Raw genomic sequence first — 18,410 nt, forward strand, 5'->3', positions numbered from 1 at the left:
GTATAGAATGTCCTGGGAGACTGAAGTGTTCTCCTACTGGTTTCTCTGTCTTGTGATTCCTGATATCAGATTTATGTCCATTTATCCTTTGGCGTAGGGTTTGGCCTGTTTGTCCAATATAGAGAGCTGAAGTGGGGAGGGGTATTACCCTTCCGAGTAATACCACTCCCCACTCCCTCACTATATTTCAGGATCTGGTAACTTCTGTTTCAGTGTATCTGAAGAAGTGTGCATGCACACGAAAGCTCATACCAAGAACAAACTCAGTTGGTCTCTAAGGTGCTACTGGAAAGAATTTTCTATTTTGTTTCGACTATGGCAGACCAACACGGCTACCCACCTGTAACCGGAACGGATTAAGTCTGAGAACCAAGGGACCAAAGTATGTTCCATTTCTGTTTTATTGGTGTGACCGCCGTCCGGCGCGAATGAAGTTCCCGTGCGTTTCTGTACGCAAACCTACGACTTCCCCCGATTAGTTCAGCAAGCAAACGTGCAGGAATAGCGGCCCCTCACCGTGAACGCGAAGCGGGCGTCCTTGGTGATGTCCCAGTGCCAGGGAAAGATGGAGGAACGCCGGCGGCGGGAAGACATCCCTGCCCACCAGAAATGCCCATCCTCCTTGGCGGCGCCGAAAGCGTCCGACACGTCGTAGTCCGCCATCTCCTGGAAGATCTGCGGCAGGAGACAGAACGGCCGTTGGGGGTTGAATCTGGGGCCTTCTGCACGTCAAGCAGGGGCTCTGCCGTGGGGAGACAGCCCTTCTCGGTGCCGATTATTAAAAGTGTCACCCGATGTGGGGGACCAGCACTCACCTGGTCCGTGGTCAGCTGGAAGCCCGGCTTGAGGAGGTGGACGCTCTTGTCCACCGCGGCCAGGCAGACGCAGCTCCCCCTGGCTGCGGCCACCTTGAGGGTCAGCGTGTCTCCCGGACGGGTCTCGTTGGTGGAAAACGCCACGGAAACCTGGTGGCGAGAGAAATGGAGGAGGAGGAGGTGGTGGAGGATTTTGAAGGAAAGGAGAAGACGGAGTAGAAGGAGAAGGAGGAAGAACAGGATGAAGGAGAAAGAGGAGGAGGTGGTGGGGAAGGAGAAGGCATTGAAAGAGGAGAGGTTGAAGGAAAGGAGAGAAGGAGAAGAAGGAGAAGAAGAAAAGGATGAAGGAGAAAGAGGAGGAGAAAGAGGAGGAGGAGATGGGGAAGAAGGCATTGAAAGAGGAGAGGTTGAAGGAGAAGGAGAAGAAGAAGCTCATGAAGGAGAAGATGAAGGAAAAGGAGATGAAGGAGAAACAGGAGGAGGAGATGTTGAAGGAAAGAAGGAAAAGAAGGAGAAGCTCATGAAGGAGATGATAAAGAAGGGAAAGAAAGAGAAGGAAGAGGAGGAGATGAAGGAGAAGGAGAAGATGAGGAAAGAGAAGGAGATGACGAAGAAGAAGCAGAAAGAGAAGGAGAAAAGGATGAAGGAGAAAGAGAAGGAGAGGATGATGAGATAATTAAGAAGAGGATGAAGGAGAAGAAGACAGTGAAAGAGGAGATGCTGATGGAGGAGAAGGAGGAGGAGAAGAAGGAGAAGGAGAAGAGGATGGAGAAGGAAAAGGAGGAGAAGCTGATGAAAGAGAAGAAAATGATGAAGAAGAAAGAGGAGGAGGAGGGAGAAGGAGATGATAAAGAAGAAGAAAGAGAAGAAGGAAAAGATGAAGTAGAAAGAGAAGGAGATGAAGAAGGAGAAGGAGATGATGGTGAAGAAGCAGAAAGAGAAGAGGAAGAAAAGGATGGAGAAGATGATGATGGAGGAGGAGATGGAGGAGAAGAAGAAAAGGATGAAGGAGAAAGAGGAGGAGAAGATGTAGCCCCATCCACCCCAGCCGCTACCTGGTTCTCGAAGGAGGGCTTGACAGCAAACTGCAGGCTGTCGGTGACCCCTTCCCCGTCTTCCCGGACGTAGTAGGCGAGGAGGCGTCCCAGGGGGGCCATCTTGGGGGTCACGGAGAAGCGGAGCGAGGTGACACAGGTGTTCATCTCGGGTGCAGGAGGGGCCGTCGGGCCTATGGGGAGGGGGTGGAAAGGCAGCAATGTTGTACCTGGACGATGCCGTCACATTAAACGCATTGATTTGCAAGGCCCCGGACCGACCGGGTCCCATAGACCCCCGAGACCTTTGGCGCAACCGCTATGACACAGAATAATTCACAGCGCACCGGATTGAAATTCACCATATGCTTGCGGAACCACAGAGTTGGAAGGGAACCCCCGAGGGCATTATAGACCCACCCCATGCAATGCTTCACGTTCCTCCAGCTCACTGGGGCACCCAGGAGACGGGCCCCCGGCTGAGAGACCCCCACGGGGACGTCTCTTTCCCGCAGAGGCCCTCCGACGCCCCCTAGATACCTCGGAGCCAGACACAAACGGGCGCTTGCCGTCTGCACTGAGCTGGCACAACTCTGGGTCTTCTTGCTTGCAAAACTTAATAAAAATTATTTTGAAAAAGAAGAGGGGGGCGCGGCCAGAAACTGCCCCCCCCCCGCCCGACCCTGAACCGCAAAGCAGGACTGTCTTAAGGATATGCGGTGCTGGGGTGCCAAGACCTGCCCAGCGCCCCCCCTGTCCAGCTTGCAAAGTCCCAGGCGCGCAGGAGGGCGGAACCGGCCACCCGCCTCAGCGTCTCGCTGGCTCGGTCGCCCCCGAACTCGCGGCGCAGCAGAAGAGCCCGCCGTGGCGCTCTGACCAACGGACGGACTCTTCCCCGGACTAAACTCTCAGGCCCTGGACTCTCAGGCCTGGCGCCCTGCGGGAATATGTTTTAAAGGTGCTACTGCACCGATTTGTTTGTATTTTACTTTAAGATATCCTTCCGCTTTAGGAAGGAAGGGCAAAAGATCCAGCAGGGAGTTTACTGCATGGATCCCTCTGCGTTTGGGAAAAGGGCGCCCGTGTAACGGTTAATAGATGGTTTCCCGCCTAAAACTAGCATAGAAACAAGGTTGTGATTGCTTTGTGTAAATGTTATGGCGCTGTTTGATTCCTTAATAAATAGCCTCCGCTCTCTGTAGCGTGTGTGGAGACCGTGCGAGACAAGCCAGAGAGAAACCAAAACCAAAACCGTCCGCACAGAGCAGCTGAGAGCTTCTTCACCACTGACTGCAGTCTCTTAGCATTTATTTCACTTTGTTTAAAAACTTTTATTTGGCCTTCTAAGTTTTGGCCGCTACCTAGTTTAGCCTGTCTTCTTCTCCGGGATCTTCGGAACCTCCAGATACCTGCAGAAAACCTTCAGAGGCACTCAGCAACCTTCGAACTCACGACAAACTACCATCAGATCGTAGCCAGCGGACCCTTTCACGGCGCAGTGGGAGCAGGAACTCCGGGATTACTGGTCGTCCCATCTGCTGGCTATCCCCACAGCGCCCCCGAGAGCCCGGCGCCCAGGTGCCCCTCACCCCAGCGCCTATGGGTAAGACGGCCCTGCTGGAAAACCTTGCCTGGGACGTGGGTGACGCTCCCGAGGGCGTCCCTCTTGCTCCTTTGCCGGGTGACGTCCGAGGGCTGCACCCCCGAGAGGACGATGTTCCCCCGCGAAACCACCTCGTAGTAGAGGGTGAAATTGCACGGGCAGGTGGACTTCAGCATGACGGACGCCTCTTCACCCACCTGGGGGGAGAGAAGGGATTTTAGGGATCCTGGGGTCAGAGATCCCCAAAGACCCCCCACCAAAAAATACCGTTTATGTACGCAGCTCGACAGCAGCTCAAATGATTTCTGCCCCGAGATGCAAAGAAGGTAACAGTTCCTGCCGAGGAGGAATGTCACAGACCAAATGGATGGGATGGTGCTTATATCGTGACTGGGGGAATGTTCAGGGAGGCAGGAGAGAATATATTCTTTGAATTACATCCTTCCCAACTTGCGTTAACAAGTTCTACAATTTAGCAGAGTACCTTTCCCCTTTTAAACTTACACAGCTGATAACGTCCGAACAAGAATGGGCATGACACAGTCTTATATAAAAGTATAAAATAGTTTAATCGTGTTGTGATTTTTGCACAGCACACATTCGAGATATATTGCCAGGTCAGAAATTACGAGACCATAGAATCCTAGAGTTGGAAGAGACCCCAAGGGCCATCCAGTCCAACCCCCTGCCAAGCAGGAAACACCATCCAAGCATTCCTGACAGATGGCTGTCAAGCCTCCGCTTAAAGACCTCCAAAGAAGGAGACTCCACCACACTCCTTGGCAGCAAATCCCACTGTTGGACAGCTCTTACTGTCAGGAAGTTCTTCCTAATGTTTAGGTGGAATCTTCTTTCTTGTAGTTTGAATCCATTGCCCCGTGTCCGCTTCTCTGGAGCAGCAGAAAACAACCTTTCTCCCTCCTCTATATGACATCCTTTTATATATTTGAACATGGCTATCCTGTCACCCCTTAACCTTCTCTTCTCCAGGCTAAACATACCCAGCTCCCTAAGCCGTTCCTCATAAGGCATCGTTTCCAGGCCTTTGACCATTTTGGTTGCCCTCCTCTGGACACGTTCCAGCTTGTCAGTATCCTTCTTGAACTGTGGTGCCCAGAACTGGACACAGTATTCCAGGTGAGGTCTGACCAGAGCAGAATATAGTGGTACTATTACTTCCCTTGATCTAGACGCTATACTCCTATTGATGCAGCCCAGAATTGCATTGGCTTTTTTAGCTGCTGCATCACACTGAGACCAATCACCTTCACAGTAATATGGTCTTCCAAACCAGCTTTGGACAATATATATCGCCCAGCTCCAACGCAAATCGCGATTCGCCATACATTGCCAAGGTCAGAAACGACAAAATATCGATATCAAATGCCCCTTCTTTTGAAAAAAAATTTGATATCTCTCCCCCACCCGCGGCAGAGTCGCTCCGAGCAGAGGGGGGCCATCAAGAGGGGTCCCAAATCTAACCACCCCCAGCCACCCAAACTTGGCAACCGAGGAGAGGCTCACCTGGAAAGGCCGTTCCGGCATCTGAAGTTGGATGTAGCATTTGCTCGGGGAATACCAGCCGCTGATGGAGAGGAAACTGGGGAGGTACTGGTCCCCGGCCGACGCCCCTCCCAGGGCCGTGACTTTGGTCTGGGGGGTGGGGGGAGAGAGGGAAGCAGGGAGGTCATTCTGCCCGGCGGGCTGCCCCCTGCCCTGTTCTACCCCCTCGCCTCTTAGAATCATAGAAGGGACAAATATAAAGGTAAAGGGACCCCTAACAGTTAGGTCCAGTGGCGGACGACTCTGGGGTTGCGGCGCTCATCTCGCTTTACTGGCCGAGGGAGCCGGCGTCCAGCTTCCGGGTCATGTGGCCAGCAGGACTAAGCCGCTTCTGGCGAACCAGAGCAGCGCACGGAAACGCCATTTACCTTCCCGCCGGAGCGGGACCTATTTATCTACTTGCACTTTGACGTGCTTTCAAACTGCTAGGTGGGCAGGAGCAGGGACCGAGCGACGGCAGCTCACCCCGTCGTTGGGGGGATTCGAACCCCCGACCTTCTGATCGGCAAGCCCTAGGCTCATCCAGCCCCCACCCCAGAGATAAGAGACACACACACTCTGCCTTTCTGCCAGCCCCCCCCCCGGCCCGGGTCTCCCAAGCCCCCCAGCGCTCTCACCCACCTCCAGCCAGACGTACTGGGCAGCGGGGGGGATGGAGGGGATTTCGAATTCCACCGATCCGCCACGGGACACCAGCTCGCTGGTGTAGATGTTGTCCTTGGGGGTCAGTTCAGCCTTGACGCGGACCCTCACACCGTCCGCAGGGCTCCCGTCGGGGTACGTGACTTCCACCTGGGGGGGGGGGGAGAGAGAGAGAGAAAGGGAGACGGATCCAGCAACAATGGTGTGTAGGGAGAGGCCTGGGGAGGGATTCCCCCCCCCATTTTTTCCTCCCAATTTGCTACTGTACTGGCAATGAAAAAAGCAAAGCAGCAAAAATACTGAATAAACAAGCTGACAGAATGGTTTGTCACCTCCATATAACTGATGGACTTAATGCAAACATTAAAATATTGTAATGAATAGAATAAACCAATGGTCTGGAGGGGGGATATAAAAAAGTAACGCTTTTTGACATAAAAAATACAGCACGGAAATAAAATAAATCTGAATACAGTTCCCCCCCCCCTTTTACATGGATAATTAAGGCCCAATTAACATATGGCAGAGCACATTAAGAATTGATGTTAATTTGAGAGTTGGGGTAGGGGAAGCCCATCGCGGGGATTCGAACCGCCGACCTTCTGATCGGCAAGCCCTTGGCACGGTGGTTTAACCCACAGCACCACCCGCGTCCTGGGACCGCTCTATTCCGGAGTCGGGTACCGGAAACGGCGCGCCGCGCTCACCTTCGCCCTGTAAGGGAGGCCCGGCTTGAAGTGTTTTGGGGTCCCCCTGCTATACTTGACGTCGACCAGCTGCTTCTGGACCGGGGTGGAGTCGTCGAAGGTGACCTGGCGGCTCCCGTCGGCCCCCGTGACCGTCGCCCAGATGCTCACGGCGCCGCGGAAATGCTCGGGGACGTCCGACGGCATCATGTCCCGCACGCACACGGCGAAATCCGCAGAGCCGTCAATCTGAGGGAGGGAGGGAGGGGTCAGCGTTGCCTGCACTGGCCGGCAGCAACGCGTCTCCGGGGTCTGCGGGGCGGGGGGCATTCCCAAGCCCTCGCCTTGGAGAGGTTGCCGGAGGTCGAAGATGGCACCGTCGCGAGATCCCGGAAGGGAATTTTGGGGCGATAATGGCGGAAGGATACGTCTCCCTTCGCCTTAGATGCGGCACATTTAAATTTGCCTTTGTGCGCAGAAGCTGGAATTGCCGGCGCTGAGGATTTTGGATCGCAGGCAAAGAGAAGGAAAATGAGAAATATCCCGCACAGAGTTATAATGGACTGAGATGCTTGCTAAACTGATTCAGAGGCTGGTAATAAAATTATTGAAGAGTCAGCATTGCAAACGTTACGTTTGTGTTGTTGTTGTTTTACAAATTTTTATTTATTTAACATAATTATTACAAAATATAAACAAATACTACAAACACGCACATACATATGTATTACATATAGGCGCACATATATATAAAAAGGAAAGAAGAAAAATATGAAAAAAGGAAAAGAACAATTGGAAGAATTTCTTCCCAATTTATTCTACAAATATCTCAATAAGAAAATAATGATAAAGTTTCATTACTTGACTTCCACCGCTTAAACTCCACTTCCTATGTCCATTTTAAACAAGATTGTATCTGAAGAAGTGTGCATGCACACGAAAGCTCATACCAAGAACAAACTTAGTTGGTCTCTAAGGTGCTACTGGAAGGAATTTTTGTATTTTATTTTGTTTCGAAGATTGTATCTGTTATTCCGTATTTTTTTCTCCCACACGGTCTCAAATATTTCAGTCAGTATGTTTTCTAAAACCTTCGCAAGTCTACTCTAAACACAACCAATACTTTACATTTAATCCTCGTCGTCATAGTCATTTAAATATTTCCATTATTTCCAAATTATATTTTTTTCCAAATCAGTCAACTTTGCTAATTCCAAGAGTTTATTCAACCATTCCTCTTTGGTTGGGATATAGTTTCCTTTAGAGAGAGCGATTTACGGGACGGCCGGGAAAGCTTCCCGCAGCCGTTCCTCAAGCCACCCGTCCGTCCATCGCCCCCTTGTCCACTCACCTCCATGGTTTTGAGAACCGGGTGGCCGGATTCATGCTTGTAGTAGCCCACGCCGTTGACCGTCATGTTGATGGCCAGCCTGCCGGCGACGGACTTCCCAAAAGTGTACCTGGGAAAAAGGAGCGGCTTCAGAGCTGCCCTAATCCACCCCTCGCCTCCGGACCCTCCGCCCCCCAACCGGGTCCCCGAATATACACCCCCCCGACCCCAGGCGCCCCGTCCTTACCTGGCGTGGACGGTCGCCTTCTCACACGCGCCGAGGTCCCGGATGTAGCGAGGGGGGTCGATGCGCACCTCGAATTTGGGTAGAACTGGCGGGGGGGGGAGAGGTCGTTTTTAGAAGGCTGGAAGGGATTAATCCGTTTTGCATGACTTTCTATGGGAAAGCACGCCTTGGTTTTGAATCACAGAATCCTAGAGTTGGAAGAGACCCCAAGGGCCATCCAGTCCAACCCCCTGCCAAGCAGGAAACACCATCAAAGCATTCCTGACAGACGGCTGTCAAGCCTCCGCTTCAAGACCTCCAAAGAAGGAGACTCCACCACACTCCTGGGCAGCAAATTCCACTGTCCAACAGCTCTTACTGTCAGGAAGTTCTTCCTAATGTTTAGGTGGAATCTTCTTTCTTGTAGTTTGAATCCATTGCCCCGTGTCCGCTTCTCTGGAGCAGCAGAAAACAACCTTTCTCCCTCCTCTGTGTGACATCCTTTGATATATTTGAACATGGCTATCATATCACCCCTTAACCTTCTCTTCTCCAGGCTAAACATACCCAGCTCCCTGGAAGGCGATGGTTTGGGAACGGACTTCCGGAACGGAATCCATTTGAGAACCAAAACACCACTGTAATTTTCATGAGTTTTGCATTATAATCCGATCATAAGAAATTTAGGGTTCCCCATGTTTGGATCAGGCAAGAGCTTGACCGTCCATCCCAGGCTCCTGTCTTCACAGTGAGCAGCTGGATTTTCCCTGCGGGAAGTCGAGAAAAAACTTTGCACGATGGGGAGGGGGGAGCCAATTGATGCTTTGAAAGACTGGTAAAGGTAAAGGGACCCCTGACCGTTAGGTCCAGTTCGCGGACGACTCTGGGGTTGCGGCGCTCATCTCGCTTTACTGGCCGAGGGAGCCGGCGTCCAGCTTCCGGGTCATGTGGCCGGCAGGACTAAGCCGCTTCTGGCGAACCAGAGCAGCGCACGGAAACGCTGTTTACCTTCCCGCTGGAGCGGTACCTATTTATCTACTTGCACTTTGACGTGCTTTCGAACTGCTAGGTGGGCAGGAGCAGGGACCGAGCAACAGGAGCTCACCCCGTCATTGCGGGGATTCGAACTGCCAATATTCCGATCGGCAAGCCCTAGGCTCGGTGGTTTAACCCATAGCACTACACAAAGATTGGAGAGTTAGTCAAAAGAATATGCCATATTTTCCGGCGTATAAGACAACTGGGAATATAAGATGACACCCAACTTTTCCAGTTGAAATATAGAGTTTGAGATATACTCGGCCACAGATTCTCCACCCGGCGTATAAGACGACCCCCGACTTTTGAGAAGATTTTCTCGGATTAAAAAGTAGTCTTATACGCCAGAATATATAAAATAAGAAAACAAGGTTATCTCTCTCTTCCCCCCCCCCCCCGTGCCGAAATCTCACCATACTTCTGGACTTCAAAGGTCTTGTTGTACACCTGGCCTTGCAAGGCGGCAAAGATGACCCACTCTCCGAAGACGGGCTGGTCGGATAGAGGGAAGCTGACGTTGAGGACGCCTGTGGAAGAGAGGGCAAAGTCAGCAAAATTTAGTCCAAAAGGCACTGCCTCCAGGGCCAGATTGAGAAGAAGAAGAAGAAGAAGAGTTTGGATTTGATATCCCGCTTTTCACTACCCGAAGGAGTCTCCAAGCGGCTCACATTCTCCTTTCCCTTCCTCCCCCACAACAAACACTCTGTGAGGTGAGTGGGGCTGAGAGACTTCAGAGAAGTGTGACTAGCCCAAGGTCACCCAGCAGCTGCATGTGGAAGAGGGGAGACGCGAACCCGGTTCACCAGATTACGAGTCTACCACTCTTAACCACTACACCACACTGGCTCTCTCCTGGTTAGGTTAGGGTAGGGTAGGGTTAGGGTTAGGGTTAGGGTTAGGGTTAGGGTTAGGGTTTGATGCGGCCCTCAGCTCCTGAAGGCAATGGGGCCCTTTCTATGTCCAGCTGTCCTTCGTCCACAACAAATTGTCGCCGTGTTTTGTGTGTTGAATGTATGCTGTATGGTCATTGGTGAACCTCCCAGGTATCTCAAGCCATTTGCACAGAACAAAATGTGTATTTTATCTCCAGACTCACCGCAACAAACCGGTTTCAGGTTGTTCCATTCGATCATCCGAGACCCACGGGGATCCTGGGGGGGGGGGGCAGGGGGGAGAGAATTTAATTCAATTTCATTCTGAAATACTTGCAATTTGACTATGAATGGACAAGAGGTTATTCAAACGTGTTTTTTTTTTTTTTTATTTAACAATGGAAATTGCGTTACGTTGATTCGCAAGGGAACCAAGGGAGGGACTAGGGGGAAGACAATTTGTGGTTTGTTTTGAGTTTGTGGTGTTGTTGTTTTCGGAAAACCAATAAAATGTTATCAAAATAAAAAAAATAATTAAAAAAATAATTCAATTTCATTTTAGTCTTTAAGATATTATTATTAAACTATTAATAATAATATATACCCCAAGATATTATCAAACTAATAATAATAATAATAATTATATACCCCAAGATATTATCAAACTATTAATAATAATAATTATTATATACCCCAATATGATAAGTTTTTTATAATAATAATATACCCCAAGATATTATCAAACTATTATTATTATTAATAATAATAATATACCCCAATATAAGTTTTTTAATAACAACAATAATATATATCCCCAGGATATTATTATCAATTATTATTATTATTATTATTATTATTATTATTATTATACCCCAAGATGATGATAAGTTTAATAATAATAATAGTAATAATAATAATAATAATAATAATAATAATAATAATAATAATAGTTTATTTATACCCCACCACTCTGGGCATCTCCCAACAGAATATTAATAAGAATAACGACAAAAAAGCGATAGAATGTTGTTATTATGAAGTTAAAACAGCAACCCAGCAGGAAAGACAAAAATTTTAAAAAGCGGGGTGGGGGGGAATAAGTGCAAAAATGTCTTCGTCGCCGTCCCCGAGCTACAACTCCCAGAACAATCAATCCCCAGGGAATTCTGGGAACTGTAGTTCCGTGCCTAAAGTGGTTTGCGGTGCCACCAGCAGGTACTCACCACAATGTAGGCTTCAACCTGTAAGGGGGGGGGGGGAAGAGGAAGGAGTTACTCGTTTGGCATCCTTAACCCAAAGAAGCTTTTATTTAGTTTTTGGGTGAGCTAGTAATGCCTACACGGATCGGCACCAGCTTCCCAGGCGTTCGGACGGAGAGCCGTTCAAAACGAAGTAAGATGCTAGTCCTCATGGGGTTTTTCTAAAAGGGGGCTGAATTAAATGGGGCCTTCTGCATGCCAAGCAAGTGTCCTACCACTGAGCCATTAAAAACGAAGTAAGATGCTAGTCCTCATGGTTTTCAAAAAAAGAAAGGGGGGGATGAATTAAACAGGAATATAGGATTAATGAAGGATTAATACCCCCAGCCCAACCTTCTGCATGCCCAGCAGCTGCTCTAGCCACCCTCTAGCTACGGCCCTTTCCCCCAGCATTGCCCTGGGAGCGTAGGAATAGCCTCTCCTCCTTTGTGAATTTGCCCAGTCCTTTTTTTTAAAGCCCTCCAAGTTGGCGGTTGGCTCTGGTGGCAGGAAGTTCCACAGGTCTCCAGTCTGGCGAGGTCCTCCTCCTCGAAGACCCCAGAGATGCCAGGGAATGAGCCCAGGATAAATATATATATATCCCCCCCCCTTACCACTATTACAACCCCTTCCTCACCTTCTCATCAACGGGCCGCAAGTCCGGGCTGACGGTAAACAGGTTGATCAGCACTAGAAACAGAGAAAAGGAGGAAGAAATCAGAAAGCAGGAAGAGAGAAAATTTAATTAGGAACGGGGGAAATCTACAAGCTACCTAAGAGAACACTGCGAACAGCTAAAAACCTCGGCAGGGTTTTAGTAACGTATTAAAAACCAGGGTTAAAAAAAAGGGATGGTTTTAAGGAAAACGGAGAAATGGTAAGATTCAGTAGATAAAAGGTGGATAATGGAAACCACCGAGATCCTAAATGTTGATGGTTAATGTTTGAATTTAATTGTATAACATAAAACTGATTTAAAAAAATAAATACAGAGGGAAGGAGAAGGAAAGGAGCGTGACAGAATGGTGGAATTGGAGAGGGGGCGCCCAGGGTCATCTAGCTCAACCCGCCACGAGGCGCGAGTGCAAAATGTGGGGTGTGATCCACAAGAGGCAGTCAAGTACAACATTCCTTGTAATGCTAGAGAAGACGTGCCAGGGAATGTCTGGTCCAGCCAGTCGAAACCTCCTTTTCCTCCTGGCTGGAGCATAATATATAATGTATAATAATGAGAGGCTCACACGAGCCTGCAACCAGCTATCTGCTGTGCATGTAAAAAGGGGGAATGTAACTCTGCTAAGTAAAGAATATTGCTAGCGCAAGTTAAAGGTAAAGGGACTCTTGACCACTAGGTCCAGTTTGCGGACGACTCTGGGGTTGCGGCGCTCATCTCGCTTTGCTGGCCGAGGGAGCCGGCGTCCAGCTTCCGGGTCATGTGGCCGGCTTGACTAAGCCGCTTCTGGTGAACCAGAGCAACACATAGAAACGCCGTTTACCTTCCCGCCGGAGTGGGACCTATTTATCTACTTGCACTTTGACGTGCTTCGAACTGCAAGGTTGGCAGGAGCAGGGACCGAGCAACGGGAGCTCACCCCGTCATTGCGGGGATTCGAACCGCCGACCTTCCGATCGGCAAGCCCTAGGTTTAGACCACAGCGCCACCCAAGTTAGGAAGGATATGAATAAATGACATATCCTCTCCTGCCACACGAAAGAGCTCCCAGCAAGCGCCCACCTTTCTGCTTCGGCTTGTAGACGGGTTTGTCGGTCTGGATGAAGACGGAAGCACCCTTGCTGTCGATGGTGACCGTGGTGTGGTTGTGGAAAATGTAGCCCTCTTCCGCCAAGTAACGGTTGCCCCATACCTTGAGGTGCGCCTGGCCCCGTAGCCCCGGGGGCACCTGGCCGAGAAGACAAAAGGGAGTTATAGCGCTGCCTTGCCAGAACCATGACTAATTTCAAGGTGGTCGGAGCAACTTTAACGAGTTCGCGGTTAATCTGACGGGCTGCAAGATGGGGGGAGAGATTTAAATTTCCTTCCGACAGAGTCCTTCTAGCAACTCCCGGTATCTTTTGCTGATAAGACTGCTGGTTTGTAATTATTATTTCTGAATCGAGACTCTCCTCCGTCTCTTTATCGCCGCGTATTATTGTTAAAAACGCTCTGACTCACGTAGACAAAGCAAAGAGACAAAGCCACTATCCCGGAAATTCCCCCTACCCCGGTTTTTACTCACCTTGAGCTTGATGGTTCCTTTGCCTACAAAAAGGTAGGAAAGGAAAAGAGAAGAGAGGAGAGAGAAAAACGGAGGTCAAATCCAAGATTCAGAAAGCCGAACAATATCGAATTTGGCAGGGGTTTCCCCGACACACAGATACACGCCCCCCCACCCAGTGCAAACACACCAGATTTAACTGCGATATTGAACACACACAGACACACCGACCTCAGTGGATCTGGAGGGGGTTGTGATTCCTTTTAAATTGCCGTTAATCGATGCACATTAATTTAGATTTTTTTCTACTTCTGAGCTATTCTATCGAGGGGCTTTTCTTGGGGAGGCCACCCTCCATTAGTAATTAATAATAATAATATTTATTATTTGTACCCTGCCCATCTGGCTGGATTTCCCCAGCCAAAATCAGATACAAAAATATCACACATTAAAAACTTCCCTGAAAAGGGCTGCCTTCAGGTATTAGTGTGTGCACATCCGTATTGCCAATTGTTTTTACCCTGTTTTGATCGTTTCGATTACGTTTCGATCATTCTGATCACATTTCGATTACGTTTCGAGTATTTTCCTTACGCGTTCGGTGCCCGGATTGTGTCCCTTACGGGTTTTAACGCTTCGGTTGTTTTTATTATGGGTTATGCGTATTGCAACTCATTTTGCTGCGGACTCCGCTAGCTGAGACCTAAAGGTATCGGGCAGAATACAAATTTTAATAATAATTATACAGCCGTGCCTCGGATCCCGAACGCCTTGGGAGTTGAACGTTTCGGCTCCAGAATGACCGAAAACCAGAAGTGAGTCTTTCCGTTTTTGAACGTTCTTTTGGAACCCGAACATCTGACACGGCTTCCGATGTTAATCAATGAATACTGTATTTATTTATTTTTAATCCTGGTGCACGATTAAAGGATACTTTGCATTGGGTACGAACGTTTATTCTTGTGATAGGTATCTATAAAAACAGGCGTGTTTCTGCAGCCAGTCGGAAGCTGAGCTTTGGTTTCCGAACCAAACGTCGCTTTCCAAACGTTTTGGAAGTCGAACGGACTTCTGGAACGGATTCCGTTCGGCTTCCAAGGTACGGCTGTAATTTTAATAAATCTCCTGAGCCTCAACTGGAAAACATTAGAGAGTAAATCCATGAGGCAGAGGTGCGCAGCTGCCCCCAGAATGTGGGTCGGCCTCAGCCACCCCGGAAAAAAAGAAACTGGAAACACAGATTCTACGGGCGAAACATGAGTTTTGTTTTCCGAATGGGTCGATGTGACAGCTGTCAGTCAGCAGGACCGGGCCAGGGTCCCATTTGGCTCAGCCTCCAGCAGGCAAGCAGGATCCCACCAGCAGGATCTCACCCCAAGACCCCTTCCTCTCCTCCTGGGGTTCCCAGATACTGAGATTTGAAAGCATCGCTGTCGCCGGCGTTCAAAACTTGCTGGGCGCATTTTGCAACCTTTTGTGACCGAGTGAAGATGCCTGGGTTGCCAGGATGGCGCCTGGCACCTCCACCATCTGGGGATCCTTGGATCTGGGCCGCTTTTTGCACACTGACCCCCCCCCCGCCCCGCCCCGTAACATCCTATCCACAATATTTTATGTGGGAAGGATTTCCGGAACCAAAGTGCTTTTCCATGGGCAGCCGGAGAATCGTCGACGCTCGCCTTTTCCTTTCCAACCTGCACCCTTTGCAAAAAAATTTAAAAACCCTCAAGCCCCTCTTCCCCTGGCGAAGCGGGTAGGGGGGGTATAAGCTGCCACCCAGCCGTGCCCGGGCGCCCTTTGCACGTACGTAAACGGGGGGCCTACCCAAAACCGTTCCGTGCCCTCGTGCCACCGTCTCTCCTTTGACTGACAGCTGAATCTGGACCGTTGTCTCCTTGGCCGGGTTGAAGATGACCACACTGATGGTTTCCACCACCCCCGCCCGGAAGACCGAAGGCACGGCCACCAAGTAGCCCCTGGGGGAAAAAGAGGGAGAGCAGAAGGAAGTGAGCGGGGGGGGGCTCTGGAAGAAAGGCTCTGCGGCAAAACACCTGCTTGGCATGCAGAAGGCCCTGTGTTCCATCCCCACTGCCATCCCATAATAATAATAATAATAATAATAATAATAATAATAATAATAATAATAATAATTTATGATTTCTACCCCGCCCATCTGGCTGGGTTTCCCCAGCCACTCTGTGTGGCTCCCAACAGAATATTAAAAACAGAATAAAACATCAAACATTAAAAACTCCCCTAAACAGGGCTGCCTTCAGATGTCTTCTAAAAGTCAGATAGTTGCTTATTTCCTTGACATCTGATGGGAGGGTGCCACCACCGAGAAGGCCCTCTGCCTGGTTCCCTGTAACCTCGCTTCTCGCAGGGAGGGAACCGCCAAAAGGCCCTCGGGAGATGGACCCCGGTGTCCGGGGGTGGAGACGCTCCTTCAGGTATACATTTAGGGCTTTGAAGGCCAGCACCAACACTTTGAATTGTGTCCTGAAATGTCCTGGAAGCCAATGAAGGTCTTTCAGGACTGGTGTTATATGGTCTCAGAGACCGTTCCCAGTCCCCAGTCAGGCTGCTGCTCCTCCGCTCCTGCCTCTGATTCTGAACTTCTCTCTGCCACCATATTCTCCCCAGCCCTTCCAGGTAGCAACACTTGGGAACTAAAAAAGCGGAATGGCATGCATACGGTCCACTCTTAACCCTTATTGCATTTGTGTCATCAGTGGGGCAGAATGCATGGGAACGGAACAAAGCCCGCCAGTGCAGGGAGGCCCCCTAAAAGTTAACTATTCCCCCTTTGCCCGAGCGCTCTTCTTTCCTCCTCCCTCCTCGCTGAATTCCCCTTTCGTGCTGCGTCTTTATAAAGCCCCGCCTAGCCCAAACCCACCAGTAACGTGCCGCTAAGGCGCCCGACGGCGAATTGTAAGGCGCACACATGCCATTCAAATTCTCCGGGCACCTTTCGGACGCCGTCGGAAAGGTCCCCGCTGCAGGATTACCGATGCCGCTGTCGTGATTCTCCTCCGGAGCACCTCTCCCGCCCTGCTCAGCCCATCCCATCCCCAAAGCGCCTTCTTCGTGCAAGACAGCTCTCCGCGTCACGCGCTTATGGAAACATAATTCGGCCACAACTTCGCCAGCCGGTTCTCTCTTTCCTATCTATCTCCCAGCGCTGCCTTTTTTCCCTCCTCCCCTCCAAATTCCAAACATTGCACACTCCTTCCCCCTCAGCGGGATCCATTGCCATGGAGATCTCATTGCAACTCTGCCAAGAGATCTCCCGGGGCGACAGGCAGAGTCGAGGCAGCGCTCAGGACCGGCCCAGATCAGGGAGGATGAGAAGCTGAAATCTGCAAAACCTCGCCTGTGTTTTCTGGACCAGTCTAGCTGGGCAGCGAGAGGGCAAAAAACAACAACGAGGAAACATTTGGTCTTTCACCCAACGTGACACTCGAACCCACAACCCTAAGAGCCTCGCGCTCGACCGGCTGAGCTATACTTGGCTGGTTTTGTCCGGCTCACGGGCAAATGTTCCAGCAAATGTTTTGTAACTTCTAGGACTTGCTACCGGGCTCCGCTGGACGGCCTGTTTATTACGGAGTATTTGTCTTGATTTGCTTGCGCGGCGTTTACGCAGAGGTTAGACAGTCACAGAATTTTAGAGTTGGAAGGGGAACCCCCAGCGGTCATCCAAACCAACCCCCTGCAATGCAGGAATCTCAGCTAAACCATCCAGGACCAGAGGGCCACCCGACCTCTGCTTAGAAGCCTCCAAGGAAGGAGAGTTTTGGACGCCCTTATATTCTGCCTTGGTCAGACCACACCTGGGATACGGCACCCAGTTCTGGGCGCCACAGTTTAAGAAGGATGTTGACAAGCAAGCTGGAAGGTGGGCAGAGGAGGGAGACTGAGATGGTCAAGGGGTCTGGAAGCCTGATGAGGAACGGTTGAAGGAGCTGGGGGTGTTTAGCCCGGGAAAGAGGAGACTGGGAGGAGATAGGAGAGGCATCCTCCGATATCTCACACGGAAGAGGGAGGGAGCTTGTTTCCTTGTGCTCTGGGGGTAGCACTCGAACCCAGGGCTTCGAGGAAGGCGATTCTGACTCAACATCAGGAAGAACTTTTTGACGGTCAGAGATATGGGATGGCCATTGGTCATGGAAGCTTGAGCTGAGATGCGGCCAAATTTCACCCAGCATCTGAGGCAGGAAGATGCTCCTCCTCTCGGCTCGCAACCACAATCAGCCCGGTTGGGTTTTGGAGGTGAGGAAGAGGGCTCTCTGCACATGCTCAGGAACACCCCCTGGGCTCATCCCTCTCTGCAGCCTCCCAGAGGCAAGGAAGAAGGCTCTCTGCACATGCCTGAGAACGCCGCCCCCCCCCGTTCTTCCCTCTTCACCACCAGAAGAATTCACAGAGCAGAGGAAGAGGGCTCTCTGCACACGCTCAGGAGCGCTCCCCTTGATTCTTGCAGCGAGGGCTTCCCGGAGTCACTCTGCACATGCTCAAGAGCCCCAGGGCTCTCTGCACACGCTCGGGAGCGCTCCCCTTCCTTCTTGCAGAGAGGGCTTCCCGGAGGCGAGCGAGAGGTCACTCTGCACGCGCTCAGGAACTCCTGGGCTCTCTGCACACGCTCGGGAGCGCTCCCCTTCCTCCTTGCAGCGAGGGCTTCCCGGAGGCGAGCGAGAAGCTCTCTCTGCGCGCTCTCCGGGTCGCTTTACTCACCTCCTGTCCGGGCTCGGGGTGCAGATCCCGCAGAGCGTGCACAGCGGCAACAGCAGCGTCCAGGGCGCGCGTCGGCGGCGGGCAGGAGGAGGCATGGCCGGGCGCCCTTTGTTCCCTCGGGAGGCCGCCGACGCCCGAGCCGGCCAGCAGCGCCTCTGCCCCGGCCCTGCGCCTCCGCCGCTGCCCGCCCGCCCGGCCGCCTCCAGCCCCGCCTCGGCCCGGGGCGGCCCGCCGATGCCTCCGCCTCCGCGCTCCGCCTCCGACGCGCGCTCCCTTTGTTCCGGGGAGGCGCGCGCCCCGCAGGGCCCGACGCCGCGGGGAGGGGCGCGCCAGACCCCCGGGGGTCCCCGCTCAACAGACTCGGGGGTCTTCCTCCTCCTCCTCTTCCCGGAGATTCCTTCCTTCCGCGCGCA

At 51.2% G+C, this 18,410-nt stretch overlaps 1 protein-coding gene across 1 annotated transcript in view; it reads right to left on the reverse strand.

Annotated features, from left to right (window-relative positions):
- CPAMD8 (C3 and PZP like alpha-2-macroglobulin domain containing 8) overlaps positions 1–18,184 on the reverse strand; it is a 43,893-nt gene extending 25,709 nt beyond the window's left edge. The window contains exons 1-17 of the mRNA XM_033136624.1: positions 17,998–18,184; positions 15,088–15,239; positions 13,285–13,307; positions 12,783–12,948; positions 11,685–11,737; positions 11,033–11,050; positions 10,034–10,088; positions 9,351–9,464; positions 7,921–8,005; positions 7,695–7,803; positions 6,365–6,592; positions 5,637–5,807; positions 4,977–5,105; positions 3,481–3,649; positions 1,871–2,043; positions 816–965; positions 517–675 (exon numbers count right to left, since the gene is read on the reverse strand). Of these exons, the coding sequence (XP_032992515.1) occupies positions 517–675; positions 816–965; positions 1,871–2,043; positions 3,481–3,649; positions 4,977–5,105; positions 5,637–5,807; positions 6,365–6,592; positions 7,695–7,803; positions 7,921–8,005; positions 9,351–9,464; positions 10,034–10,088; positions 11,033–11,050; positions 11,685–11,737; positions 12,783–12,948; positions 13,285–13,307; positions 15,088–15,239; positions 17,998–18,092 (2,049 nt within the window). The 5' untranslated portion in view covers positions 18,093–18,184. The remainder of the gene's footprint in view (positions 1–516; positions 676–815; positions 966–1,870; positions 2,044–3,480; positions 3,650–4,976; positions 5,106–5,636; positions 5,808–6,364; positions 6,593–7,694; positions 7,804–7,920; positions 8,006–9,350; positions 9,465–10,033; positions 10,089–11,032; positions 11,051–11,684; positions 11,738–12,782; positions 12,949–13,284; positions 13,308–15,087; positions 15,240–17,997) is intronic.
- Between the last annotated feature and the right edge of the window lie 226 nt (positions 18,185–18,410).

The sequence above is a fragment of the Lacerta agilis genome, chromosome 18 (genome assembly GCF_009819535.1).
Source record: "Lacerta agilis isolate rLacAgi1 chromosome 18, rLacAgi1.pri, whole genome shotgun sequence".
Lineage (NCBI taxonomy): Eukaryota > Metazoa > Chordata > Lepidosauria > Squamata > Lacertidae > Lacerta > Lacerta agilis.